Genomic DNA, 22,153 nt, shown 5'->3' on the forward strand with positions numbered 1-22,153 from the left:
AATTCTGGGGTCTAAAGGTATGTTCCTTTAAAATATCAGTAGATATTGTCAGGTGCATTAATTTACACTCATAAAAACTGCATTAATGTTCCTATTTACTCACACCTTTGCAAACAGTTGGTGTTGTCATACTCTTCGACTTTGCAAATGTTAGTTAAAAAAAAAAACCCTCATTGTTATTTTATTGTAAGATACTTTACACTGTGTTATTTTATAAGATACTTTATTATATGAACATAGTATCATATGTTTATTGATCATTTTTCAATTTCTTTTTCTGTGAAGGGATTATTTACTCATTTTCTTTTATTGAGCTATTCAACTCTCTTTTACTGCTTTGTAAAACCCATGGCTATTATGAAAAATTGGCTCTTTGATTTTACCTTGAAAATAAGGTTTTTTCCATTTTGTTAGTTGACTTTATGGATTTTTATATTTTTTGTAATTTAATCCAGTCAACTCAATCAGTCTTTACCACTCATGATTTCTGATTTTTGTGTTAATATTTATTTTTTAAATTTATTTATTTATTTTTGTCTTTTTGCTATTTCTTTGGGCCGCTCCCATGGCACATGGAGATTCCCAGGCTAGGGGTTGAATCGGAGCTGTAGCCGCCGGCCTACGCCAGAGCCACAGCAACACGGGATCCAAGCCATGTCTGCAACCTACACCACAGCTCACAGCAACGCCGGATCCTTAACCCACTGAGCAAGGGCAGGGATCGAACCTGCAACCTCATGGTTCCTAGTCGGATTCGTTAACCACTGCGCCATGACGGGAACTCCTGTGTTAATATTTAAAAGGCTCCTGATTATGTTTTAAAAGATTATGGTTTTTAAAAAAAATATTTTTCTAAAATTGTCATATTTTTGCTTACATATATGGCTTCATTTACATCTCAATACATCCAGAATTTATTTCTGATTTAAGGAGTGGGGTAAGGGATTCGTAGTTCTTTCCCCAAAATGGTTCTTTCTCCCACAGAATAGGAGAAAATGTTTGCAAACTTATGGCTGATGAGAGTCTTGCATTTAGAATATGCAAAAAATTCATGGGCTCCTCAGAGCAGTTTTCTCAGGGTTACTCGAGATGCTGCCTCCCGGATTTACGTCCTCATTTTGCCCCCAAATAAAACGTAACTCTCAAAAAAAAAAAAAAAAAAAAAAAAAACATGCTGCTGTGCCCTTCCACGTTGCAGCACATGTCAGTACCTCACTCCGTTTTATGGCTGAGTGATAGTTCGCTCATGGATATAACACGTTGCTTATTCAGTCCTCGGTTGGTGGCCACTGGGTTGTCTCTACTTCTAAGAGGCTGTTTTGAACAGCGCTGCTGTGACCGTGCAAGCACAAGCTTTCGTCTGGTCACCGTTTTCAGTTCTCTTGGGACACACACCTGGGAGTGGAATCGCTGAGACACATGGCAGCTCTGGACTTACCGAGGAGTTGCCAACCTGTTCTCAGAGCACCTGCACCAGTTTACAGTCCCAGCAGCAGTGCAGGGGAGTCCATTTCTCCACACCCTTGCTGGTCTGCACTCTTGCCTGCCTGTCTGTCTGCCTGCCTGCCTGCCTGCCTGCCTGCCTGCCTGCCTGCCTGCCTTCCTGCCTGCCTGCCTTCCTTCCTGCCTTCTTTCCTTCCGTCTTTCCACCCCTCCCTCCCTCTCTCCTTCTTGCCTCCCTCCTGTCTCAGCAGCTGTGGGGTTTGCAAATACTTTCTCCCACTCCTGGGGCTGTCTTTTCACTTTCTTGGCAAGAGTAAGTTAAAACAGCGCAAAGCTGTCTTAATCGGCTTCAGGCTGTCTTTTTCTTGATTACGCAGTCAATTGTTTGTTGTAAACTTTTGACATTTTTCAGTCCAGATAAAGCTGTGTTTGTTTGTTTTCCAGACAGTATTTGCCCTTTTTTTTTTTTTAATTTCTTCAGAGGGATGGCCTTTTGGAGTCCCCCACGTTACTGTTTTCATTCTTAAAAATAATTTTGGACAGAACTTTGGCTATTTTAGTAATCTTTACAAAGAGTCAGTTTGGGATTTTGATAATCTAATCACTAATAATAATCTAATTATTGTCTATTTCATTGATTTCCTGTTTTATTTTTGGATTTGCCTCTGCCCCCAGCAGCTCCTCTCTCTTCTCTATCCCTCTCAGCTCTCTTTTAGTGAGGGGTACTTAACACGGTAATGTGCACCAATCTTAAGTAAAACCCGAGAAGTTTTACATACCCGTACACCTGCACAGCCATTACGTAGGTCAGAATATAAAATATTCACAGCACATCGCAAGTTAACACTCCCTCAAAGGTAACTATTATCTGGAATTCTACAAGCAGCAATTAGTTTCGTCTGTTCTTGTGCTTCAAATAAAGGGAAGCACACACTATGTACCTCTTTGTGTGTCTGGCTTCTTTAGTAACCACCATTCTGTGAATTTTGTCTATGTGTTCTATGTACGACAGTTCATTTTTAAAAAGTTGTTTAATAATATTCCATTGTTTGTACCACAATTTATCCTTTCTGTTGTTCATAGAAATTTACATTGGGAGTTCCTATAACAAACCCAACTAGTTAGTAGCCATGAGAATGTGGGTTCAATCCCTGTCCTTGCTCAGTGGGTTAAAGATCCATCATTGCCGTGAGCTGTGGTCAAGTCACAGATGCGGCTTGGATCCTGCATTGCTACGGTGGAGGCCAATTGGACCTCTAGCCTGGGAACCTCCATACGCAGCAGGTATGGCCTAAAAAGACAAGAAGATTAAAAAAAAAGAAATGTATATTGCTTCCACACTGGGCTATTATGAATAAAGCTATTATAACACCCTGGTACATATTGCGTGTTGGATATCAAAACTCATCTCTCTATGGTATATATTAAGGAAGAAATTACTTTTTAGCTATTTATATTTTTTTCTTTGGCAGCATGTGTGGCATGCATAAATTCCCTGGCCAGGGATGGAACTCATGCCATAGCAGTGACCAGAACCATAGCAGTGACGATGCTGGATCCTTAAACGGCTGAGCCACCAGGGAACTCTGCTATTTGTATTTCTTACATTGTAAGTGCATGTTCAAGTCTTTTGCCCATTTTAACAACTGGAATTTTCTGACTTTTCTAATTAATTTGTAGCAGCTCCTTATATATTCAGGGCATCATGTCTATAGCTTACCGTTAAGTTATTAAAATAATAATATGTGTAAATAAACACAAATAATAAAGAAATAGGGTTAAATTGTCATGAGACATGTTTCTACAATATTTTCTTAGCCTCTTTGCTGAAAACTCCATCTTGTCCTGCTTTATTTGACCCCATGTTCCTGCTTGAAAAGCAGTCGCAGTGCTGGTGAAGGACTTAAGCTTAAGAATAAAGACCTAAAGGCATAAGTTATTCATAGGGTCAGCTGAGTGAGGACTTAATGCTTTGGTCTAGGCACGCCGTTTGCACAAGCAGGCTCTGTCCTCTAAAGAATAAGAGGAAGATGAGCCTCATGGCCCCAAGGGGTTTATGAGGGGTCGTTAGCAGGATATGCATTAGCAAGGAGAACCGAGGTGCAAACCTAAGCACGCCAGGTTGCTACAGAAGCACAATGGTGATTCTCTAGAATGCTATGCATAGATAGCTCACACCAAGCTTCCTCAAATGCTAATGATTGTTAAATGCCTAAAGGTCAGAATAAAAGCTTAATCAGCAACCCGTTAGGTGACTTTTAAAATAATTAAAAAAAAAACCTATATCCTGCACCTACAACCCCCTCCTCACTTGACATAAGCCTAAAGAGCACAATAAAAGCAGTGTGGTTTCTTGAGGCGGAGCTCTTGGTCCCTGAGACCTTGAGTCCCCCGGTTCCCACCTTTAATTAAGATAAAGGTCTCTGTGTCTTGTTTTATGTTAACTTTTTTCCTTAAGTTTCATAGCACCCGTTCTTCAGCCCCATCCTGCTGAGCGGGTCTCGGCACAACTGTTAATAATTAGAGAATCTAAACATTTTCTGAGGCACACAGTATTTGCATTCTACAAATTATAAAATTCCTCCAAATCTTACATAGAGTATGTGATAGACCTGGGTAGCAACCTAATTATTTCTTCCTCCAGAATACAAATACTTCTGCAAAACATAACACTTCTCCAAAGAGAAGGCACGTAAGAACGGATGACGAGGCTCATAAATGGAGATCCGAGGGCTTAGTACATGTCATTTTCGTCCTCCTTCGGCCATTTGGGAAACTTCTGAGAGGAAATGCAGCTCAGGATCCACCCGAACGACTCAGAAATCTCCTGGGCGCTCCAGCTGCTCCAGAGACTGCTCCTCGTATCCCATGGTTACCTCGCTTAAACGGACTGTTGTTGCACAGTGTGCCCCAAAGTCAGCAAGACCTTTGGGTAGATGGAGCAGGAGGACACAGGAGATGTGGGGATTCCCCTTCCTGCCTTGCCCTTGCCCTTGACTTTGGGGATTTCACTGAGCAAGGTGACTTAATGACAAGATAGCCTAGACTCTGCTCTTCCCCTGCAGCCAATACACCTGTGGCAATTTCCCCCTTAACAGCGAGATGTCCTCACTGGTTTTAACACGCTGATATGATCTTTTCTCTCCACCAGATGAGAAAACGCTGGTAAGATTATTAGAGGGAAGAAAAGAGAAGGCATGCTTTGAGCAGAGGAGATAAACTGGCATATACTGGGAGGGATCTGGTTTCAATCTCTTTACAGATTTGATTTTAAAAATTCAACTGGTTTTGTCCAAACAGTCTGCTTCTTGCCGCTAAGTCTTTTGCTGTTGATCTGACCAGGGCTTTTTCCCACAGTGGGTCTACCATATCAAACCACCATCACCACGTCAAATTCTTTGTGAGGAAGAATTATGGGTCTCACCTGACGAAGACATAGCAGGACTTCCATGGGTCCATACTGATCTTTCAGGTGGGAATTCCTATGCCCATGTTGATCTGGGGTTGGAGGATAGCAACCGGCTTGGAGAGTAGGAGGTGATTTCGAGCACAAAAGATCTTGGTCTGAGAAGAGAAATTTAGTATTTTCTCTGGGTTCCTATGGATTTCCTTGGCATCTTCCCCCTAAAGGAAATATCAGATTAGACAGTGCATGGCTCTGTGATCCTATCACTCCGTTCCACATCGAGTAATATACGCCATCTTCAGAGAAATGAACTTACAAGCTGGTGTTAAATCTGGAGAAAAGGCAGAGTAACACGAGAGAAAGGCTGACGGTCAACATAACGTCTTCACAGAAGCTCGCTGACCTTGGAGGCAGAGTCACAGCCACCTGGGCAGCATGTTCCCCCACACACTTGCACGGGAGAAGGACATGCTTTTAAAAACAAAGCAGGACAGGTCAAGGGTGTAACCTTCTAATGTCCCCTGCTCAGGGTCAGCGAAAGCCCCTCTACCAGGCAGGTCACACGTCACACTCATCTCTGACTCACATTCACCTCTCTGTTTCCTGTTACTTTGGCTCAGGTCAAATCAGCTCGAAAAACATGCATTAGACACTTCCTCTGTGCCAGGATTTCTCTTATTTGCTGTAAAGAAAGATGACTCAGATGAGGTCCCTGCCCTCGAACATCTTACAGTCACAAAGAAAACATTTTCAATTTGGTTTGTTACGAGCCATGATGCTGTAGGTACACTATGTATCCAGGGTAGGCTGGACGTTTGAGAACGTGTGTGTTTTTGTGTGTGTCTATGTCTGTGAGTGTTGCGGGAGGTGGAGTGGGGATGGAGGAGATGTGTGGGTCGGAAAGGAAAAGGGTCCAGAATAATACTTTTCCTAAACGGAACCTTGAAAAACCGGTAGCAGGTGAAAAGGCTTAGAAATCAGAAATGACCTGTAGCTGCTCCTGCTATAAATTAACCGCGGATTGTAGGCATCACTTAGAACTTTGGGACACGTACTTAGTCTTACGCTCAATATCCCTTCTCGTCAACCCCCAGAAAGAGCATTTGTTCACCATTTCCTTTTTCCCCGAGCTCTAGACACACGAGTGGCACAGAGCATTGATTTCTGTTCTGGGAAGGGTGTGAGCTGGGGGCAGAGAAAGGAGTCTAAAGGACCTGAGCTGAACCGTTACCCGGAGACTCTAAGAACCAAGTGGGTGATAACGTCCTATAAAGCAGTGTTAATTTGAAATGTACCCATCCTGGATTAGCTTGTATTTTCAAAGCTTATTTTCACATCAGTTATTTTGACTGTAGGCCATATTTCCCCTTGGAAGCAATTCTAAAGTCTGATTGACGAAATCGTTAGAGGACGCAGCAGACTCAGTTGGCCCCATTGTTCATTCACTAAACCACTGTTTGCTACGAGTCTTCACCAAGGACCACGCTGGCCCTGGGGATGAAACACGACTACAGTGTGTGTCCACTTGTCTGAGATGCTTTGGCCTCGGCAGCTGGGTTTTCTATCTGTATCCCCTTTACCAAGCACGTGCTTGGCCAACGAGGTTTGCTTAGGAGATAAGGTGATGGAATGTTTGAAGTGTGTTGACTGCTCGGGGAAATGATGCTAACTGCACATGGCGGGCATCTGAACAGAGAGATTACACTGAACAAAACCCAGTGAGGTTTAAAATGCAGTGTGTCCTGGTGTGGGGCAGGGAAAAGGGCTGGAAAGGGGCCTGTGGTCAGACGAGGCTGCCACCTACGATCATCAGGTAGAGAGACGATGCTCCTATTGGTGCTTTACTTGCTCACTTATTTCAGCGATGAACTGAAATCTTTCATCATTTCTGACTCACAGACCCATTCAGATGCCTAAGGCCCTGTTATTAGATTCCATGGAATGTAATTAGGTCTTTTTGAGAAAACTCCTGGGAATTCCTTTAGCCTAGAAATGCTGAACATGGAATTCAGGGGGTTCTTCAATTTAGATGTGAATGCTCCTTCTTTATTTGTACTTGAGCTGAAATTTAAAATTTCTTTGTTTGAATGTAGGTCCCGAAACCATCGCTAGCAGGATGCATGACTTTATCACCAATAGAAATCAGAGGAATTAAATGGATTGACTTCAACCTATTGTTTTATTACTAGAAGTGTGATATTCAAAAGAAGATACTTTTGATCTATCATATGTTTGCCAGATAGCAGAAGTGGATGCATCGTCTTCGAAAGTATGAAATTTCACAATATTGAAAACGTTCCAAATAAAGCAGCACGATCATCCTTGAAAAAACCTTGTACAAGCGATTCCTGAAATGATTGGCCGTGACTGGGGGCAATTCCTAGGCCCTCCACCTCGGAATTATATAATTGTATGGGCTATGCACACCCACGTTTAATGTGTAGTGACTTTATACTAAGGGACAAACTATGAGACGGACAAATCAGACCCAGGTGACCGAATTCCTCCTTCTGGGACTCTCTGATGACCAGCGCACCCAGCAGCTGCTATTCCTCTTATTCCTGGCCGTCTACCTGCTCACCGTGCTTGGAAACGTACTTCTCGTGTCCCTTGTTCTGGCCGACTCTCGCCTCCACACACCCATGTACTTCTTTCTATGCAATTTATCTCTGGCTGACCTCTGCTTCTCCACCAACATCGTCCCTCAGGCCCTCGTCCACCTGCTGTCCAGGAAGAAAGTGATTTCCTTCACACGCTGTGCAGCGCAGCTTCTCTTCTTCCTCATTTTTGGGGGTACACAGTGTGCCCTCCTGGCGGAGATGTCCTATGACCGGTATGTGGCCATCTGTCACCCTTTGCATTACCCTAGCATCATGACATGGAGGCGGTGCGTCCAGCTGGCCGCAGGGTCGTGGGCGAGCGGCATTCTGGTGTCTGTGGTGGACGCCGCCTTCACACTAAGGCTCCCTTACCGGGGCAGCCGTAACGTGGCTCATTTCTTTTGTGAGGCCCCTGCACTGGTGATCCTGGCGTCCACAGACACCCGCGCTTCGGAGATGGCCATTTTCCTCATGGGGGTTGTGATTCTCCTCGTACCTGTTTCCCTAATCCTGGTGTCTTACGGCCGCATCATAGCGACGGTGGTCAGGATGCAGTCAGCCTCGGGGAGGCTCAAGGCATTCTCTACCTGTGGCTCCCACCTCGTGGTGGTCATCCTTTTTTACGGGTCAGCAATCGCCACCTACATGACACCAAAGTCTTCCAAAGAACAGGAGAAGCTGGTGTCTGTGTTCTATGCCATAGTGACCCCCATGCTTAACCCCCTCATCTACAGCCTGAGGAATAAGGATGTGAAGGGGGCTCTGAGGAAAGTGGCCACAAGGAATGTCCCATGCAGGCTTGCAACTTTCCACTGACAGTGAGACCCTGCTGGCTGCAGCCTTGTGAGGCTTGCTGAGTAGGTCCCCGAGCAGGACTGCAATATGGTACAATTTTCATCTGTGGACCGACTCTCCACCCTTTATCGAGCCCTTTCTTTGTAGAAGGACAATAATGCATGAAACATTAGGAAGGAGGGTTTGCTTCCTTCTAGTCGGGATTTCAGAAAGTCCCCTGAGAAATATTCCTGCTTCATAAATCATAAATCCTGGAGCCGGTAAAATCTATCTTTTAAAAAATCATATCACTATCTATTTCAGATCCTATTCCAACTCCTCTATCTTTTGGTTATTCATGAATATCTTTGCATCCTCAAATAACCGATAAACTGACCAACAGTACAAAACCACCTGACATGGGCTGGGGCTCCACGCATGCGTATGTGCACCTGCATGTGCGTCTGAGGGGGAGTGAGGAGCATGGTATGAAAACGCAGAACATCTGAACTCTGCTGTCACCTCTCACACTATTGTTAGAGACATGATCTACTGGGGCCCATCTTTATAAGGGTAAACAGAGGGGTTTGGAAACCAACAACAAATAGCGACATCCAAGGGGAGCGAGAGTGAGAAGCTATTACCAATCCTAGGCCTGAAGGATCAAAGGGAGGCAGCTGAAACTTGGGGAGGGTAGCCGTACATGGAAAGCCACCGACAGGAGCTGGGACTTAGATATTTGGAGGCAAGGAAGCCGTGGGAATAAACATTTCCAGCTCATTCTCTACATATGTTTTGATTTCCTGTTACTGTATTAAAAAAAACCCAAAATAACCTCCTCATCTGAAGGATTTCATCATGTCTACAAAGGCCTTTTTACCGTGTACAATAACGTGCCCATGGATTTGGGGGACTGGGATGGGGACATCTTTCGGGGCCAAGAGTCTACCTACCATACTGAGGTCAAGTAAAATTAATGTGCAAATTCACGAAAGCTGGCTCGAATTTTTATCATAGTGCTAATGGACCGAGTCGTGTGAGTGCCGTCATGTGAACAGAACCTCATGACCTGCCTTTTTATTTGCAAATTCTTATGGTGATATTTCAGAACGTGCTGCCCTTCTGGTGCGTGAGAGCTGTAGGATACCCCACATGGGAGCCTGAATGGGTGCGGGTACCTCCCTGGCACACAGAGTTAGAGCTGTTTGTGGCGTTTGAGGAGAGGATGGGCCTGGGAAGTAAAAACTACTTTACTCTGCTCACTGTCAGTAAATGCGCATGAACGATTTACACAAAGCTATGGCGCCCACATCCCGAGTCTGCTCTTTGTCCAGAGTCCAGAGTTGAACAATATTCATGGACAAAACCCTACACAGGGGCTGCTAAATTGCTTGAGGGACATGCAAGCTTACAAAGGACAGTTGATTTCATCCAATCACAATAGCATTATCAAAAAAAATCTAGGAGACAAAAAGTTTGGGGTTATTCACAGCAGTTTCCCATACTTTGTCCACATATAGTCAATTTGGGATTCTTTCACACCCTTCCTATCAAGCAACTCTCATATCCGAGGTGCACAATTTGAGACTGAGGCAGTCATTGGTGTGAAGTAGTCTTCCTCCAGATAAGGCACCGGTTATGGTAGCAGAGGAAGCTCTCAACTGATAGCCCCCTAAACATGTATACGTGACGAGACAGCGGAAGATTTAAAGTATCTTTTGATTTTCTGTCCTTCTCACCAGAATATAATTCCATGAGGCAAGACAATTGTCTGTTTTATGCACCAGTGTATTTTTAGGGTCTAAATAAGGTTTGACACATGCTGAATGCTGAATAAAAATGTGTGAAATTTTGAATTTGAGTTTTGAAATTTTTGAAAGTTTGAGTTTAAACTCAAAAGCTGTTGAAGAAATGAGTGCAAGAATAAAACAAACTCTCCTGTTTATTGTCATTATTCTCATTTAGCGCATAAACAAAAAGCTCGGTGAGAGTCATAAGTAGAAGTTTTGGACAAAAAGAGAGTAAGGCAGAAAAATATAAAATGACATGGATGGAGAAGGTCAAGAAAAATTAAAACCAAAAAATGACAACTTTTTGTGAAGTTGTCAACTTTCAGAGAGGCTGCTAATGGTGCAAACCAGTAGCAACCTCAGAGACACTGGGAGCACAGTCTCAGAGAACACGGGGCCTACGGAAGCACCTTCGTTCATCACGCCTGCTTTCCATTCACAAACGGATGCCCGTGGAAAGCCCACACCCCAGTGGGTACACGGTGGCACCTGGAAAGAGTGGAGGGCAAATACGTACTGGAGAAACTTGCTTTTCTTCGCCTTGTCCTGGAGTGCTGCCCCTTGGTTTCCAAGCCCGTCACAGTTTCCGAGGGCCCAGGGCCCTGAGGACGACTCGTCTCAGTGCAGCCTTCACCTCACTGTTCCTTAAGCTGTAGATGATGGGGTTCAGCATGGGCGTCAGCACCGTGTAGGACAGGGACAGCAGCTTCTTGCCCTCGGGGGAGGTGCTGGACCGGGGCCGGAAGTAGGTGAGGATGGCAGTGCTGTAGAAGAGAGAGACCACCAGCAGGTGGGAGGAGCAGGTGGAGAAGGCCCGGTGCTTCCCCTCCGCTGCGGGCATCCTGAAGACGGCGGAGAGGATGCGGACATAGGACCCCAGGATCCACAAGAAAGGGAAGAGGATGAATAGGACAGTGGCTGTCAGGGCCTCCAGCTCGAACACGGAGGTGTCAGCACAGACCAGGGCAATGACGGGGGGGCTGTCGCAGAAGAAGTGGTTCACCCTGTTGGGGCCACAAAAAGGGAAGCTGAAAATCCATGTGGTCTGCACAGTGGCCACTGGAAACCCTGAGACCCAAGAGGCAGCGGCCAGCTGGGCACAAGCCCTGCGACCCATGATGACCGGGTAGCGCAAAGGGTCGCAGATGGCCACGTAGCGGTCGTATGCCATGGTGGCCAGGAGGCAGCACTCAGCAGCTCCAAAGAAGAAGAAGAAATACATCTGAGCGGCACAGCCGAGGAAGGAGATGGCTGTGTCCTGGGTGATCAGGGTCCCCAGCACCTTGGGCACAATGACCAGGTTGAAGCCAATCTCCAAGAAGGACAAGTTCCTGAGGAAGAAGTACATGGGGCTGTGCAGGGCAGAGTCAGCAGTAGTGACCAGGATGATGAGGACATTTCCCGTCAGGGTGACCAGGTAAATGATCAAAAAAAGGAGAAACAACAGAGCTTGGATCTCAGAGGACAGGGCTGAGAAACTCACAAGAACAAACTCGCTGACAATTGTCCAGTTTCCCCACATGATTCTTCTGCCCAGGATCTCACTGGGCATCCGTACTCCTGGAAGGTGGAAGTTCCCACATATTATTTAAACCTCTATCATACCCTCAGAAAGGGAACGTCCTGTGGCCTCATTCTTCATCCTTCTTATTGTAGTTGTTAACATTCAAACACTCTGCTTCCTCAAATGTAAAAAACAAGTCTGGCTACGGGATTCACAGGTTTTTTGACAAATGCTAACTTTTTTTTAGACGGAACTGAGGTGCACCCTATGTATCACACGCATGTCCTGACTTGGCCCCAGGGAGGACGGTCAAGGTCACAGCTTCCCTCTTGTGCGGGTCCCCATCTCTCCTCCATCGTCAGTGGTGCTAAAAGAAGCAGCCAGGCCACGCTTTTCTGGAGAGAGGTCCTAAGGCACAGAAAGGTGGTGAGGTGGGCCAGGGCATGTTTCCTACAAAGCAAAAGGGTGGGAAGGAGGAAGTCGAGGAAAGTGAGCCAAGGAGCACCAGTGTTCCCGAGCAGGAGCCCTGCAGGTGTTCACTCTGCAGCAGCTCATACTTGGGAAGATTTCAGAAATTGAGGAAAACTTCATCTCTAACCTCAGACAATCATAGTTGGAAGACATGTAATATAGAAACGGGTTTATCTTGATCCCTGGACTAAGTATTGTCTTCGAGGCTCCATGTGCTGAAACCAAGGGAAGGCAGGCTCTAGACAGTGTCAGGCAGAGAGAGACTCTAAGTGTGTTATGTAAACTCCTACTGGTTGACTTGGGTCTTGACTCTCAAAAAATACAAAACCTAATTTTACGTATTAACAAAAGCCAACTCAAGCATGCAACTATAACTAATAATGTTAAATTCTATGAAAAAGGATCAGAAAGCTTCATCAATGCATCAACAGCTAAGCTTCACAACTGGGACCCTGAAAGTCTCTGTAATGACGATAAACGTAAATGAAGCAATAAATCTAAAGAATTTAGCATGGTGACTGGTACATAACACATGTTCAATGAATGCTAGCCATTATAGTTCTTATGATATAATGTCAGATCTACCTTCCAAAACCCACTTCTTATCTAACCCATTGCCCAAACTCACTGTAGACCTCGCTTTTCAATCACTGAGAAAAAAAATTGTTTATTCAATAAGCATTGCTTTTGTGTGCCAGACATTATTCTCAATACTGAAGATAATACATCAGTAAATAAAACAAATCTCTGCCCTCATGGAACCCACCCTCTAGAGGGGAAGACAGATTTAAAGTTAATTATGTAAGTAGAATGTATAGACTGTTAGATGGGGATAAGAATAATGTTGAGCTTCTTTTCATGTCCCTATTAGCTATCCATATGTCTTCTTTCGAGAAATGTCTATGGAGGTCTTCTGCTCATTTTTTGATTGGGGCATATATCTGGACAAAACTATAATTCAAAAAGACACATGCACCTCTGTGTTCATCACAGCAATACTCACAATAGCCAAGGAATGTAAACAACCTAAATGTCCATCGACAGGTGAATGGGTTAAGAAGATGTGGTACATATATACAGTGAAATACTACTCACCCATAAAAAAGAACAAAATAATGCCATTTGCAGCAATATGGATGCAATTAGAGATTCTCGTGCTAAGAGAAGTAAGTCGGAAAGAGAAAGACAAATACCATATGATATCACCTATATGTGGAATCTAAAATATTGCACAAATGAACCTTTCTACTAACAGAAACAGACTCACAGACATGCAGAACAGGCTTGTGGCTGCCAAGGCCTATGGGGGGGGGAGTGGGATGGACTGTGAGTTTGGGGTAGGTAGATGCATTACATTTAGAATGGACAAAAAATAAGGTCCTACCATAGAGCTCAGGGAACTATATTCAGTCTCTTGAGAGAGAACATGATGGAAGATAGTATAAGAAAAAGAATGTATGTGTGTGTTTGTGTGAGAGAGAGACAGAGAGACTGTGCCATACAGTAGAAATTGGCACAACACTGTAAACCAACTATACTTTAAAAAATAATGCAGAAGAATAAAGCAGTGGAGAAGATAGGATTGGGGGTGCAGGGAGGTCACAGATGGCTTCACTGAGAAGATGATATTTGCGTAAGGGCTGAGCAAGTGAAAGATGTGAAGTCAGGGTGGTGAAGGAAAGGGGGGTAAAGAGAAAAAATAATGAGAAAGTTATTTAAAAATGTTGCTCATCCTTATTCATTTTAAAAACCTCAAGCTGGGCATCACTTCTTTATGAAAACTTTTGATACCTTACTTATTTTCATAGTAAGAATGAACATTTATTGAGCACCAGGTCAGTACCAGACAGCACCTTGAGTGTTTTGCAAGTATTATGTTTGTCTCACAACTACCAGAAGATGTAGGGACTATTATTAGATCCACTTTCCAGCCAAGGACTCTGAGGCACAGAGAAACGGAGTAATTGTCCCAAAGTTAGGCAGCCAGCAAGTGTTGGCATCGGGGTATGCTTCCTAGGCAGTGTGACTCCAGGGCAGGAGTTTGACAACAAGGTGGCACTTTCACCCACTCTCTGAGAAGGGGAATGAATTGAGCTTAGGTGAGACTAGGCTGGAAGGTTTGGCATAGGATGGTAGCGAAGGAGAAAAAAGCAAGATGACTTATAGAGGGGCAGAAAGTTTCAAGGTGTTAGCACCATCGGAGAGCTGAAATATACTTTCACAGTCCTTATCTTAAAAGAACCATGAATATATGTCTGCATCTCACATTCTAGGTGGTACACTCCTTGAGAGCAGAACTTGTGTTAGCCACCCTGTGATCCCAATGCCTTGCAAGGTAGACGCCCAGTCAACCGTTATTGAGTGATGAATGAAGAATGAAGAAGATATGGAAACTAATCAGGGAAATATCTCTACAGACAGAGTGCAGGCACAGTAAGCCCCATTGGCTAGGAATGTAACACAAAAGATGATACACATCAACAATACAGCCTTAGACTTCAACACTGATAAGAGTCATGAATTAGGCTCATCAGCTTCCTCCACACACACCCTACGCCCCCGCCTTTATCTTCCTCACTTCATGAAAGGATACCACCTGGCTGTATAACCCAGGAACTGGGATAAAAATCCTTCACCTCCCCTCTACAAACTTGATTATTTTTCTTCCTAAACCCTGACTCAGTGTCACCTTTTTCATTCCTGCCTTTAGGTTCTGGCTCTCCTTTTCTCTGGCCTGGAGTATCGTAGGAACCTGATTCCAGCTCATTCTCTCCAAACCATCCTTGTCTTGGGTGCGCTCTGACAGCAACTCCGATCTGGTTACTTTACTCACCTGCTGACCATCTTTCGGTGGCTCCCTACTGTCCCTGGAACACCAAACCCTCTGGCAAGGTCTTTTTCTCTGACAGTTGCTTATTCCAATTTGCAATCCTACACAGCTGATGCCCTGATCGTACCAAAACACTTCCCGTTCTGTGCACACATTCTCTCACTCCTCATTGCATGCATGTATATGCTTTTCTATTCTCAGAAATCACTTCCTGCCATTATGTATCACTGTGTGCTCATCTTGCAAGTCTCAGTTGAAACATCATTTTCTTTGTAAAGTTTCCCTGTCCTCCCTTGGCCAGATTAAGGGATTATTCTTTTACTTTCTTAAAACACTTTGTAGAAGCCTCTATTTGAGCATTTTTATAATTGTGTATGTATGCATGTATTTATTATATACGCAACACCGTGAGTAGAAACGTATCCATTCATCACTGTATCTTTTGTACCACCTAGCAGCATGCTTAACTCCAAGTGCTTAGTGATTAATGCAGCCTAAGGTATAGCAATTTTCACAGCAGTTTAATCACACTATTGAATCTCTAGCTGAGCCTACAGTCTAATAAGATGTGTGTGTGTGTGTGTGTGTGTGTGTGTGTGTGTGTGTGTTTCATAGGTGGTACATCAGGTTTTATTTTCCATGGTGTATTTATTCTGCTAAATTTTTTGCTATGTGCTGAGCAGCTATTTTTACAATTTTATTCTAACAGCTTTTCACCACTCACTGTGCCATGGATATCCACTTCTCTCAAATATTTAATTGAAATACTTCTTAAGACAGAGCCAAGAGCCTGGGGCACATCTCTTAAGCCATATAGCCAAATGGCTTGACATCAGTTTTTAGCCTCTACTATTTGGGCAAATAGCAAAACTATTTTTTTCTATCAGAGACTTTAAATTATTTCAGACGTGGGCTGGGTATAAACAGTTATCTGCACTGTCATCTGAAACATATCTCTTTAATGTAGCAACAAAGCCTCTGAAAGAGTTCTCAGATGCCTCAGTGAAATGTAGATAACTTGTATCGGTCCTCAATCTTTAATTCAAATCTAACCTCAGTTTCCTTATGAAACCATTTCTGACCATGCCCATCCCCCACCTGGGTATAATTACTCTCTCTGTGGTGTTCTTCCATTGGTTTTAAAATACCCTTATTACAGCAATGGTTTTGTGTCGTAATTACTTTTATATGTGTCCTCTCCTGCACGTTGCGCACTCTTTGAAGCCACAAATCGAATGGTATCCATCACTATATCCACATTACGTTGCCCTGAACCCACAAAGTAACATAAATGTTTGCTGAATTACAAATTAACATTTATCTTAACGCCATCAGTTAATTGGCTTAACATACTAGTATCTTAAAAAGTTAATGAAGTTCTTTGTCATGCGATTCTTAGGGATTCCATGATAGAGTCAAAAAATCACTATTATTTTTTAAGTATTTACCAAAATCCTCTTCACAATACTTTAGATTTTTGCCTGGCAAGAGATAAAGAAATAAGTTTAGAATTATAAAACACAATAAACACTTGAATTCTTACTGTCATTATAGCTATTATTATTGATACTACTATTTTTTCAAAAAACCTCTCAATCCAACCTTTGGTAAAGCCGTGTTAGACAGACAGAGAGCAATCCAATGAAGTGTAGCTGAGACCTATCACAGTTGAAACCAGAGGAAAAATGCAGCATAGTTTGAGAATTTCCTAGTGACACCCTACCTGATGATGTGACTTAGACACTAGACAGCATGTGACAAAAGGATAGGAAAGAAAAGGTTTTCAGGCCCCGAATACAGTATTTATTAATGAGAATCTCTCCTTAATGAAGCCAAGGGAATTTGCATATGCAAAAGGGTAGATTTTCTGACTTTTAAAGCAGAGGTGGCTCTTCTCTTTTCCTTAAAACCAAATCTTTCAGGGACCTCAGTCCAATGTGGATGAATAAGGGTAGGAAAGGGGCTCAAAGCCCTACTTGCTTTCACTTTTCTCCTCCCTATAACAGCTCCCCCCCCCAGTGCCTCTTCTTAGGACCCTAAGGCTGCTCAGACCACAGTATGAGTTCATGATTTGCCATCTGCCTCCCTCTCATATCTTTGTATTTCTTTCTTTTGTTATTTCTTTCTTCTCTTTGTATTTCTTTCTTTTGATCTAGCCTTCCCTCCCTCTTTCATATCTTTCCCTTTTCTCTTTTGTTTTTATAAAGTTTTGTTTTCTCCTGCTAAATAGGAGAGGGGAAGAGAGAACCTTTGTGGGAATGGGGCATCATGGGGATGCTTTGCTGGGGTGGCCTGGCCAGCCACGTCTCTACCCAGATGGTTCCCTTCCAGACACAACATCGTGGAGATTCTACTTCTGTTTTAACACGGAAGAGCTAGTGAACACACTTAAGAGGACTTTGTGAATCTACCATACGCGTGATCGTTTGAGACCACGTGGCTATGATGGCAAGGACTTTGGAGCCGTACATTTGGAGTTAAAGTTCTGGTTATTGTTTGTTTTATCTGAGAGACACAGAGCTACCGACACGACATTATTTTGAGTCATACTTCTTTCCAGCTATAAAATGACAACTATTATAAATGCCCCACTCATCTGACAGGTGGCTGTGGGTGTGGAATGAGATGATGATAGATGTGCAGGCACTCTGAACATGCTAAAGCACCATGCACGTCTTATCACGGGCTTCTATCCTTGCCCGGGTCCCTCTGTCCCACTTCTGTTTGTCAGGTCCTACAAAACTCCATGTTTTTCACTTGAGACCTGACCCCCTTGCTCATCTCTCAGAAATGTGTCAGAGAGGATACATTTTTTCATGTCGAGCCCTCATCCTCTTTACTAGAGGTTTCAGGTCTGGGCCCCCTTTACTTACTTCCTGTGAGCGAGACTTGCCTGCATCACGTTCCAGAGAAGCCCTGGGTTTTGTCAGCTGCTCTAGAGCAGCTTTTGACTATGTCAGAATGAGTGACTCCAGGGGAGCCTTAAATCATGGCTCTGTCTGTGCAAAGCATTTTGGAAACTTCCTGGATGGGGTCTGTGCGGGTCATTCCAGAGACACTCCGGGCAGTGCTTGTCCTGGTCCACATGCTGCTGAACGCTGGGTCGTGCTTGTCACATTCCCAGCAGAGCTGTGTGCGGGGCTGTGTCAGACACCCCGGGTGAAGCCTGGGCAGTGGCCAGGCCAGTCTGTAAAAGAGCTCCGAACTGTGCGGCATTAGTCCCTCCAGAGGAGCTCTGGGCTGGGCCTGTGCCAACCCCTCTAGAGGATTCCAGGCTGGGTCTCAGGACTGTTTTGGTCCCTGCTGTTCACCGTAGGGAAGTGATTCCCTCAATGCCTCCTCTTGCTCAGCTGAAGTCAAAGGTTCATTTTCTGACAGAGGGGAATTTTGAAGGGTTCTCAGGGGTGCAAAAATTCATGGAGATTCTACAACCCTGTAACTGGAGGAAGGATGTGACGGCAGCTCCAACTTCTCCAGCACTCGTGAGGCTACAAGAGAAAGACAAAACTCAGCGGTCTGTCTATTCTCCAAGGTCTCCGTCCGAGAGACTAGGGAGCAGCTGGTATTCTTTACTTTATTCCAGCTGTGTTGAGATATAACTGGCATGTAACATTGTGTACATTTAGGGTGTGTAATGTGATGATTTGATACATGTTGTATTGTGACGTGACTGCCACAACAGGGTTACTTAGCACATCCATCATCTCACATAATTTGCTTTTTTTGTAGTGAAAACATTTAAGATTTGCTCTCTTAGCAACTTTCAAGTATATCATCCAGTATTCCTAACTGGAGGTACTTCGCTGTACAGTTGATCCCCAGAACTGATTTAAAACTGAGTTTGTACTCTTTGACCAACATCGCCCAAGCCCAGGCCCTGGCAACCATTCTACTCTGAGTTCATTTTTTCCCGATTCCAGGTGTAAGTGAAATTATACAGGATTTGTCTTTATCTATCTGACATCTCATTTAACACAATGACCTCAAGTTCCATTCACATTGTCTCAAGTGGCAGGGTTTCCTTCTTTTTGTGGCTGATTAACACCTCATTGTGTGTGTGTGTGTGTGTGTGTGTGTGTGTATTCCGTTTTCTTTATCTGTTAATTTGTTGATGGACACTTTGTTTCTACGTCTTGGCTACTGTGAAAAGTGTTACAGTGACTATGGGAGTGCAGGTGTCTAAGATGACGACGGTTCTTTCACGCAATGTTCTTTCACAACTCCCCTCATTTCGGGTTCTCACTGGGTTGGTTCTTAGGCTGTTTCTGAGCTGGACTCAAGAGAGGTGTTCAGGCATGGAGAGAAGCACTCAATAATCATGCTGAAGCCAAGTGGAGGGTATTAATGAAAACCATAAGCAGTGGGTAGGGGATGTTTTGGGTGGGGAGGCTATTAACGTGTGGTTAAGATGAGAAAATCTAACAATTGCAAAATCCTTGCCCTTCTGGAATAGGAATTGAAGTTCAGAGAGTAAGATGCTGCCCATACTGGGAGATAAAATTTCATCCAGCTGGTTAGCGCTTAATCTGAAGACTCTAACGCATCTCTGAACATTCCGTACAGTGTTTCAAAAACACATTTGGTTGCATGTTTCTCATGGAAAGCAGTCGCCAGATCTGATTTATTCGTTGTTGGCTTGGTATGTGGCACGGTACATGCACACATGTGCTTGAGTTTTGCCACAGGGCATATTTGAAATACTGATGTTCTGCCTCACCCTCCACCTGTAACTGGAGATTTTCCATTTTAATTGATGAGGAAGGCACCTTCACCTTGCAGTTGGTAACAGAGGCGACTCACTGGATTAAAAAAGACAACTATTTATTGTTCCCCTTGATAACCCCTGTCATTGTTTAGCATATAATATAAATCCCTGTTAGCACACACGTGTGCTGGGGTTACAACCAAACACAGTGTGAGGGCAGAAATGGCTACATGACTTCTCTCTGCCCCTTTTCACTCATCCTCACTCTCAAGTCCTGCTTACTAGCATTTAGGGGAGGAGCAACTGTTATTTTAGGCTCCAGTGGCCAAAGAACACGTGCACAAGGTCCAATCTGCATGTTAGTTTATTCACTCAACAGAAGTTTATCAGATATCTAACGTGAGTCAGGCACTGGAGTTTCAGCAGTAAATTTTATAGGTATTGTCCCTGGCCTCATGGCACATACAGTTTAGAGGGGAAGACAAATGTCAATGAAATCTATTATATAAAAATGAGAATTTGCAGCTGTAATGAATAGATAACGAGAAAAAATGATGTAGCTGCAAAAGTACCATTTCCCTGGACATAATGATGCATATGAGGGATATGGATTATAATTTAATAGTTATTAGAAGCAGCAACCCCAAAGCTTTAGATATATTACCCATTCAGTTATTCACCTTTCACATACTACTGAAAAAAACGGAGACTGATTTCATTGTAATATAACATTTTTGTTGGGCAAAGTAAACCAGGATAGATTGAGTCCCGTAATAATAACCACACTGAAGTCAATGTCCCGAGTCCAATGTCAGGAGCTCTACTAGCTGCTTTTAAGAACACTTTAAAAGCATTATTTTACCTAAGGCTCCATCCACAGAGAGGGGTACCACTTGCTCTGTGCAGCTGGTGGCTCCTGAAAAGTGGTCCTGACTCCCCTGGCCTTATAAGGGCTTCCCCACTGATTCAGAGCATCGCACCCATCTGCACTGCTTCAGCACCAAACATCCTTTTTCTACATAGAATTGCTTTTTAAGACAATAATTATTTTTGTTTCCATTATAGCTGGTTTACAGTGTTCTGTCCATTTTCTACTGTACAGCAAAGTGACCCAGTCACACATACATGTATACATTCTTTTTTCTCACATTATCATGTGCCATCATCATAAGTGACTAGATACAGCTCCCAGTGCTATAGAGCAGGATCTCATTGTTTATCCATTGCAAAGGCAATAGTTTGCACCTATTAACCCCAAATTCTCCATCCATCCCACTCCCTCCCCCTCCACTGTTGGCAATTTCGTCCTATGTTATCATGCTTGTTGAATGATCGCTAGCATCACTGAGCTGTGTGCCTAGACCATCTCTGTTGTCTCTCCAGGTTCCAACTATTCTTTCTGTTACTACTCTGACCTCAATGTCACATGTATTTTGAGTGGTCTGCCCTAACCCTCTCTCCCCGTCGTATTTTTAGTGTGAATTTTGCAGAAGAGATGGTTTTCAGGAACACTTGTGTCATATTAAACACCTGTGCAGCTCTCATTTTCAAGGAGTTACAGGTACAATGGGGGAATGCAGAAACAATTACAGTATATTATATACAGAAATGAACTTATCTTTTGACAAATTTGGAATAGATGCATGTAGGAGAGAATAATTTATGCTGCTTGAGAGACTGGGGTGGGGCCATGAAAGAAATGGATCTGGTTAACATGAAGCTCAAAAGAACCTTTCAGGTAGAGGAAATATAGTACAAGACATCCTCAACTGCTAATCATCTAAACTATGAACTCAGAAGTCTAAATGGAATGCATGCCTATTTCCTCTGTATTTTTCAAATTTATTTCTTTCAAATTAAAATCTAATTATGATTTTTAACCTATTATATAAGCAAAATTCCAAATGACTGATGACAAATATTGTTGATGTGGCTGTGGGGAAACAAGAACCCTCATATATTGCTACTGGGAGTACAGCATGGTACAGTACGCTTGGAGGAAATTCGCCGATATAGCCACACTACGTGTGTACATACACTTTGCCAGGTAAAGGCAATTCCCAGATTTCTGTGTGTCAGATACACTGGCAGAAATTTTTAAAAGCATAGGCATAAAGTTATTTTTTGTAAATATAAAAGGCTCATATAAATTATGGTAAATCTAGAAAATAGAGTCATATGAAGTTATAAAAAGAATGAGGAATTTTTTTGTGGTTAAAGAAGAGCTATGTTGGAGTTAGCTGGATCCATCTTAATCTTTGATGAAAGCAGTACCATGATTGAAATTGTATTCCTACAACAAGGTGTAAAGACCTGAATAGAGGCTAGAGAGAGAGCCAGGGGAACCTCAGGTCATTGCTCCTGAGAAAAACAGAATGAGGAATAAAAGGATGGTTGGGGTTCTAAAGGTATAGGTATGGGAATTATGGATCCACTTTCCTAGATCCATACCACATACCAGTGAGCTACCAAAACTAACACTGCCTCAAGGGCATGAGAAGTAAAATAAGGCAGTGAGGAGAGCTATGCACTGGGAGGACTCACAGGGTTTCCTCTCTGATGAATGGAGTCAGATTTGCCCAAAGAAAGACAAAGCGAAAAGGTGATTTTTCATGAGTTTTGCTTCCTTT

The 22,153-nt window shown here is 43.4% G+C and overlaps 3 protein-coding genes across 4 annotated transcripts in view; 1 reads left to right on the forward strand and 2 right to left on the reverse strand.

Annotated features, from left to right (window-relative positions):
• ZNF215 (zinc finger protein 215) overlaps positions 1 to 5,067 on the reverse strand; it is a 51,320-nt gene extending 46,253 nt beyond the window's left edge. Inside the window, exon 1 of the mRNA XM_084974906.1 lies at positions 4,868 to 5,067. The gene's annotated coding sequence lies outside the window, so the exon portion shown is untranslated. The remainder of the gene's footprint in view (positions 1 to 4,867) is intronic.
• Positions 5,068 to 7,317: 2,250 nt separating this feature from the next.
• On the forward strand, positions 7,318 to 8,265 carry OR2D2 (olfactory receptor family 2 subfamily D member 2). Its single transcript, XM_084974956.1, has one exon. The coding sequence runs from the start codon at positions 7,318 to 7,320 to the stop codon at positions 8,263 to 8,265; it is 948 nt and encodes a 315-aa protein (XP_084831082.1).
• A 2,265-nt stretch (positions 8,266 to 10,530) lies between these two features.
• On the reverse strand, positions 10,531 to 18,306 carry OR10A4 (olfactory receptor family 10 subfamily A member 4). 2 transcript variants are annotated; one of them, XM_084974950.1, is made up of 2 exons: positions 17,692 to 18,306; positions 10,531 to 11,925 (listed from the first exon to the last, which is right to left on the reverse strand). In XM_084974950.1, the coding sequence occupies exon 2, from the start codon at positions 11,563 to 11,565 to the stop codon at positions 10,591 to 10,593; it is 975 nt and encodes a 324-aa protein (XP_084831076.1). In that variant the 5' UTR covers positions 11,566 to 11,925; positions 17,692 to 18,306; the 3' UTR covers positions 10,531 to 10,590. The 2 variants fall into 2 exon arrangements, with proteins under 2 accessions (XP_084831076.1, XP_084831075.1); XM_084974949.1 differs by having other exon boundaries at positions 10,531 to 11,967.
• Positions 18,307 to 22,153: the final 3,847 nt, after the last annotated feature.

Source organism: Sus scrofa, chromosome 9 (genome assembly GCF_054392235.1).
Source record: "Sus scrofa isolate SSC_HxYL_T2T_F1_AM1 chromosome 9, Sscrofa_HxYL_maternal_Yorkshire_Landrace_v2.0, whole genome shotgun sequence".
Taxonomy (NCBI): Eukaryota; Metazoa; Chordata; class Mammalia; order Artiodactyla; family Suidae; genus Sus; species Sus scrofa.

Bases quoted from the DNA above. Each gene is read 5' to 3' on its own strand.
- OR2D2 (XM_084974956.1), top strand. From the start codon at position 7,318: ATGAGACGGACAAATCAGACCCAGGTGACCGAATTCCTCCTTCTGGGA.
- OR10A4 (XM_084974950.1), bottom strand. From the start codon at position 11,565: ATGCCCAGTGAGATCCTGGGCAGAAGAATCATGTGGGGAAACTGGACA.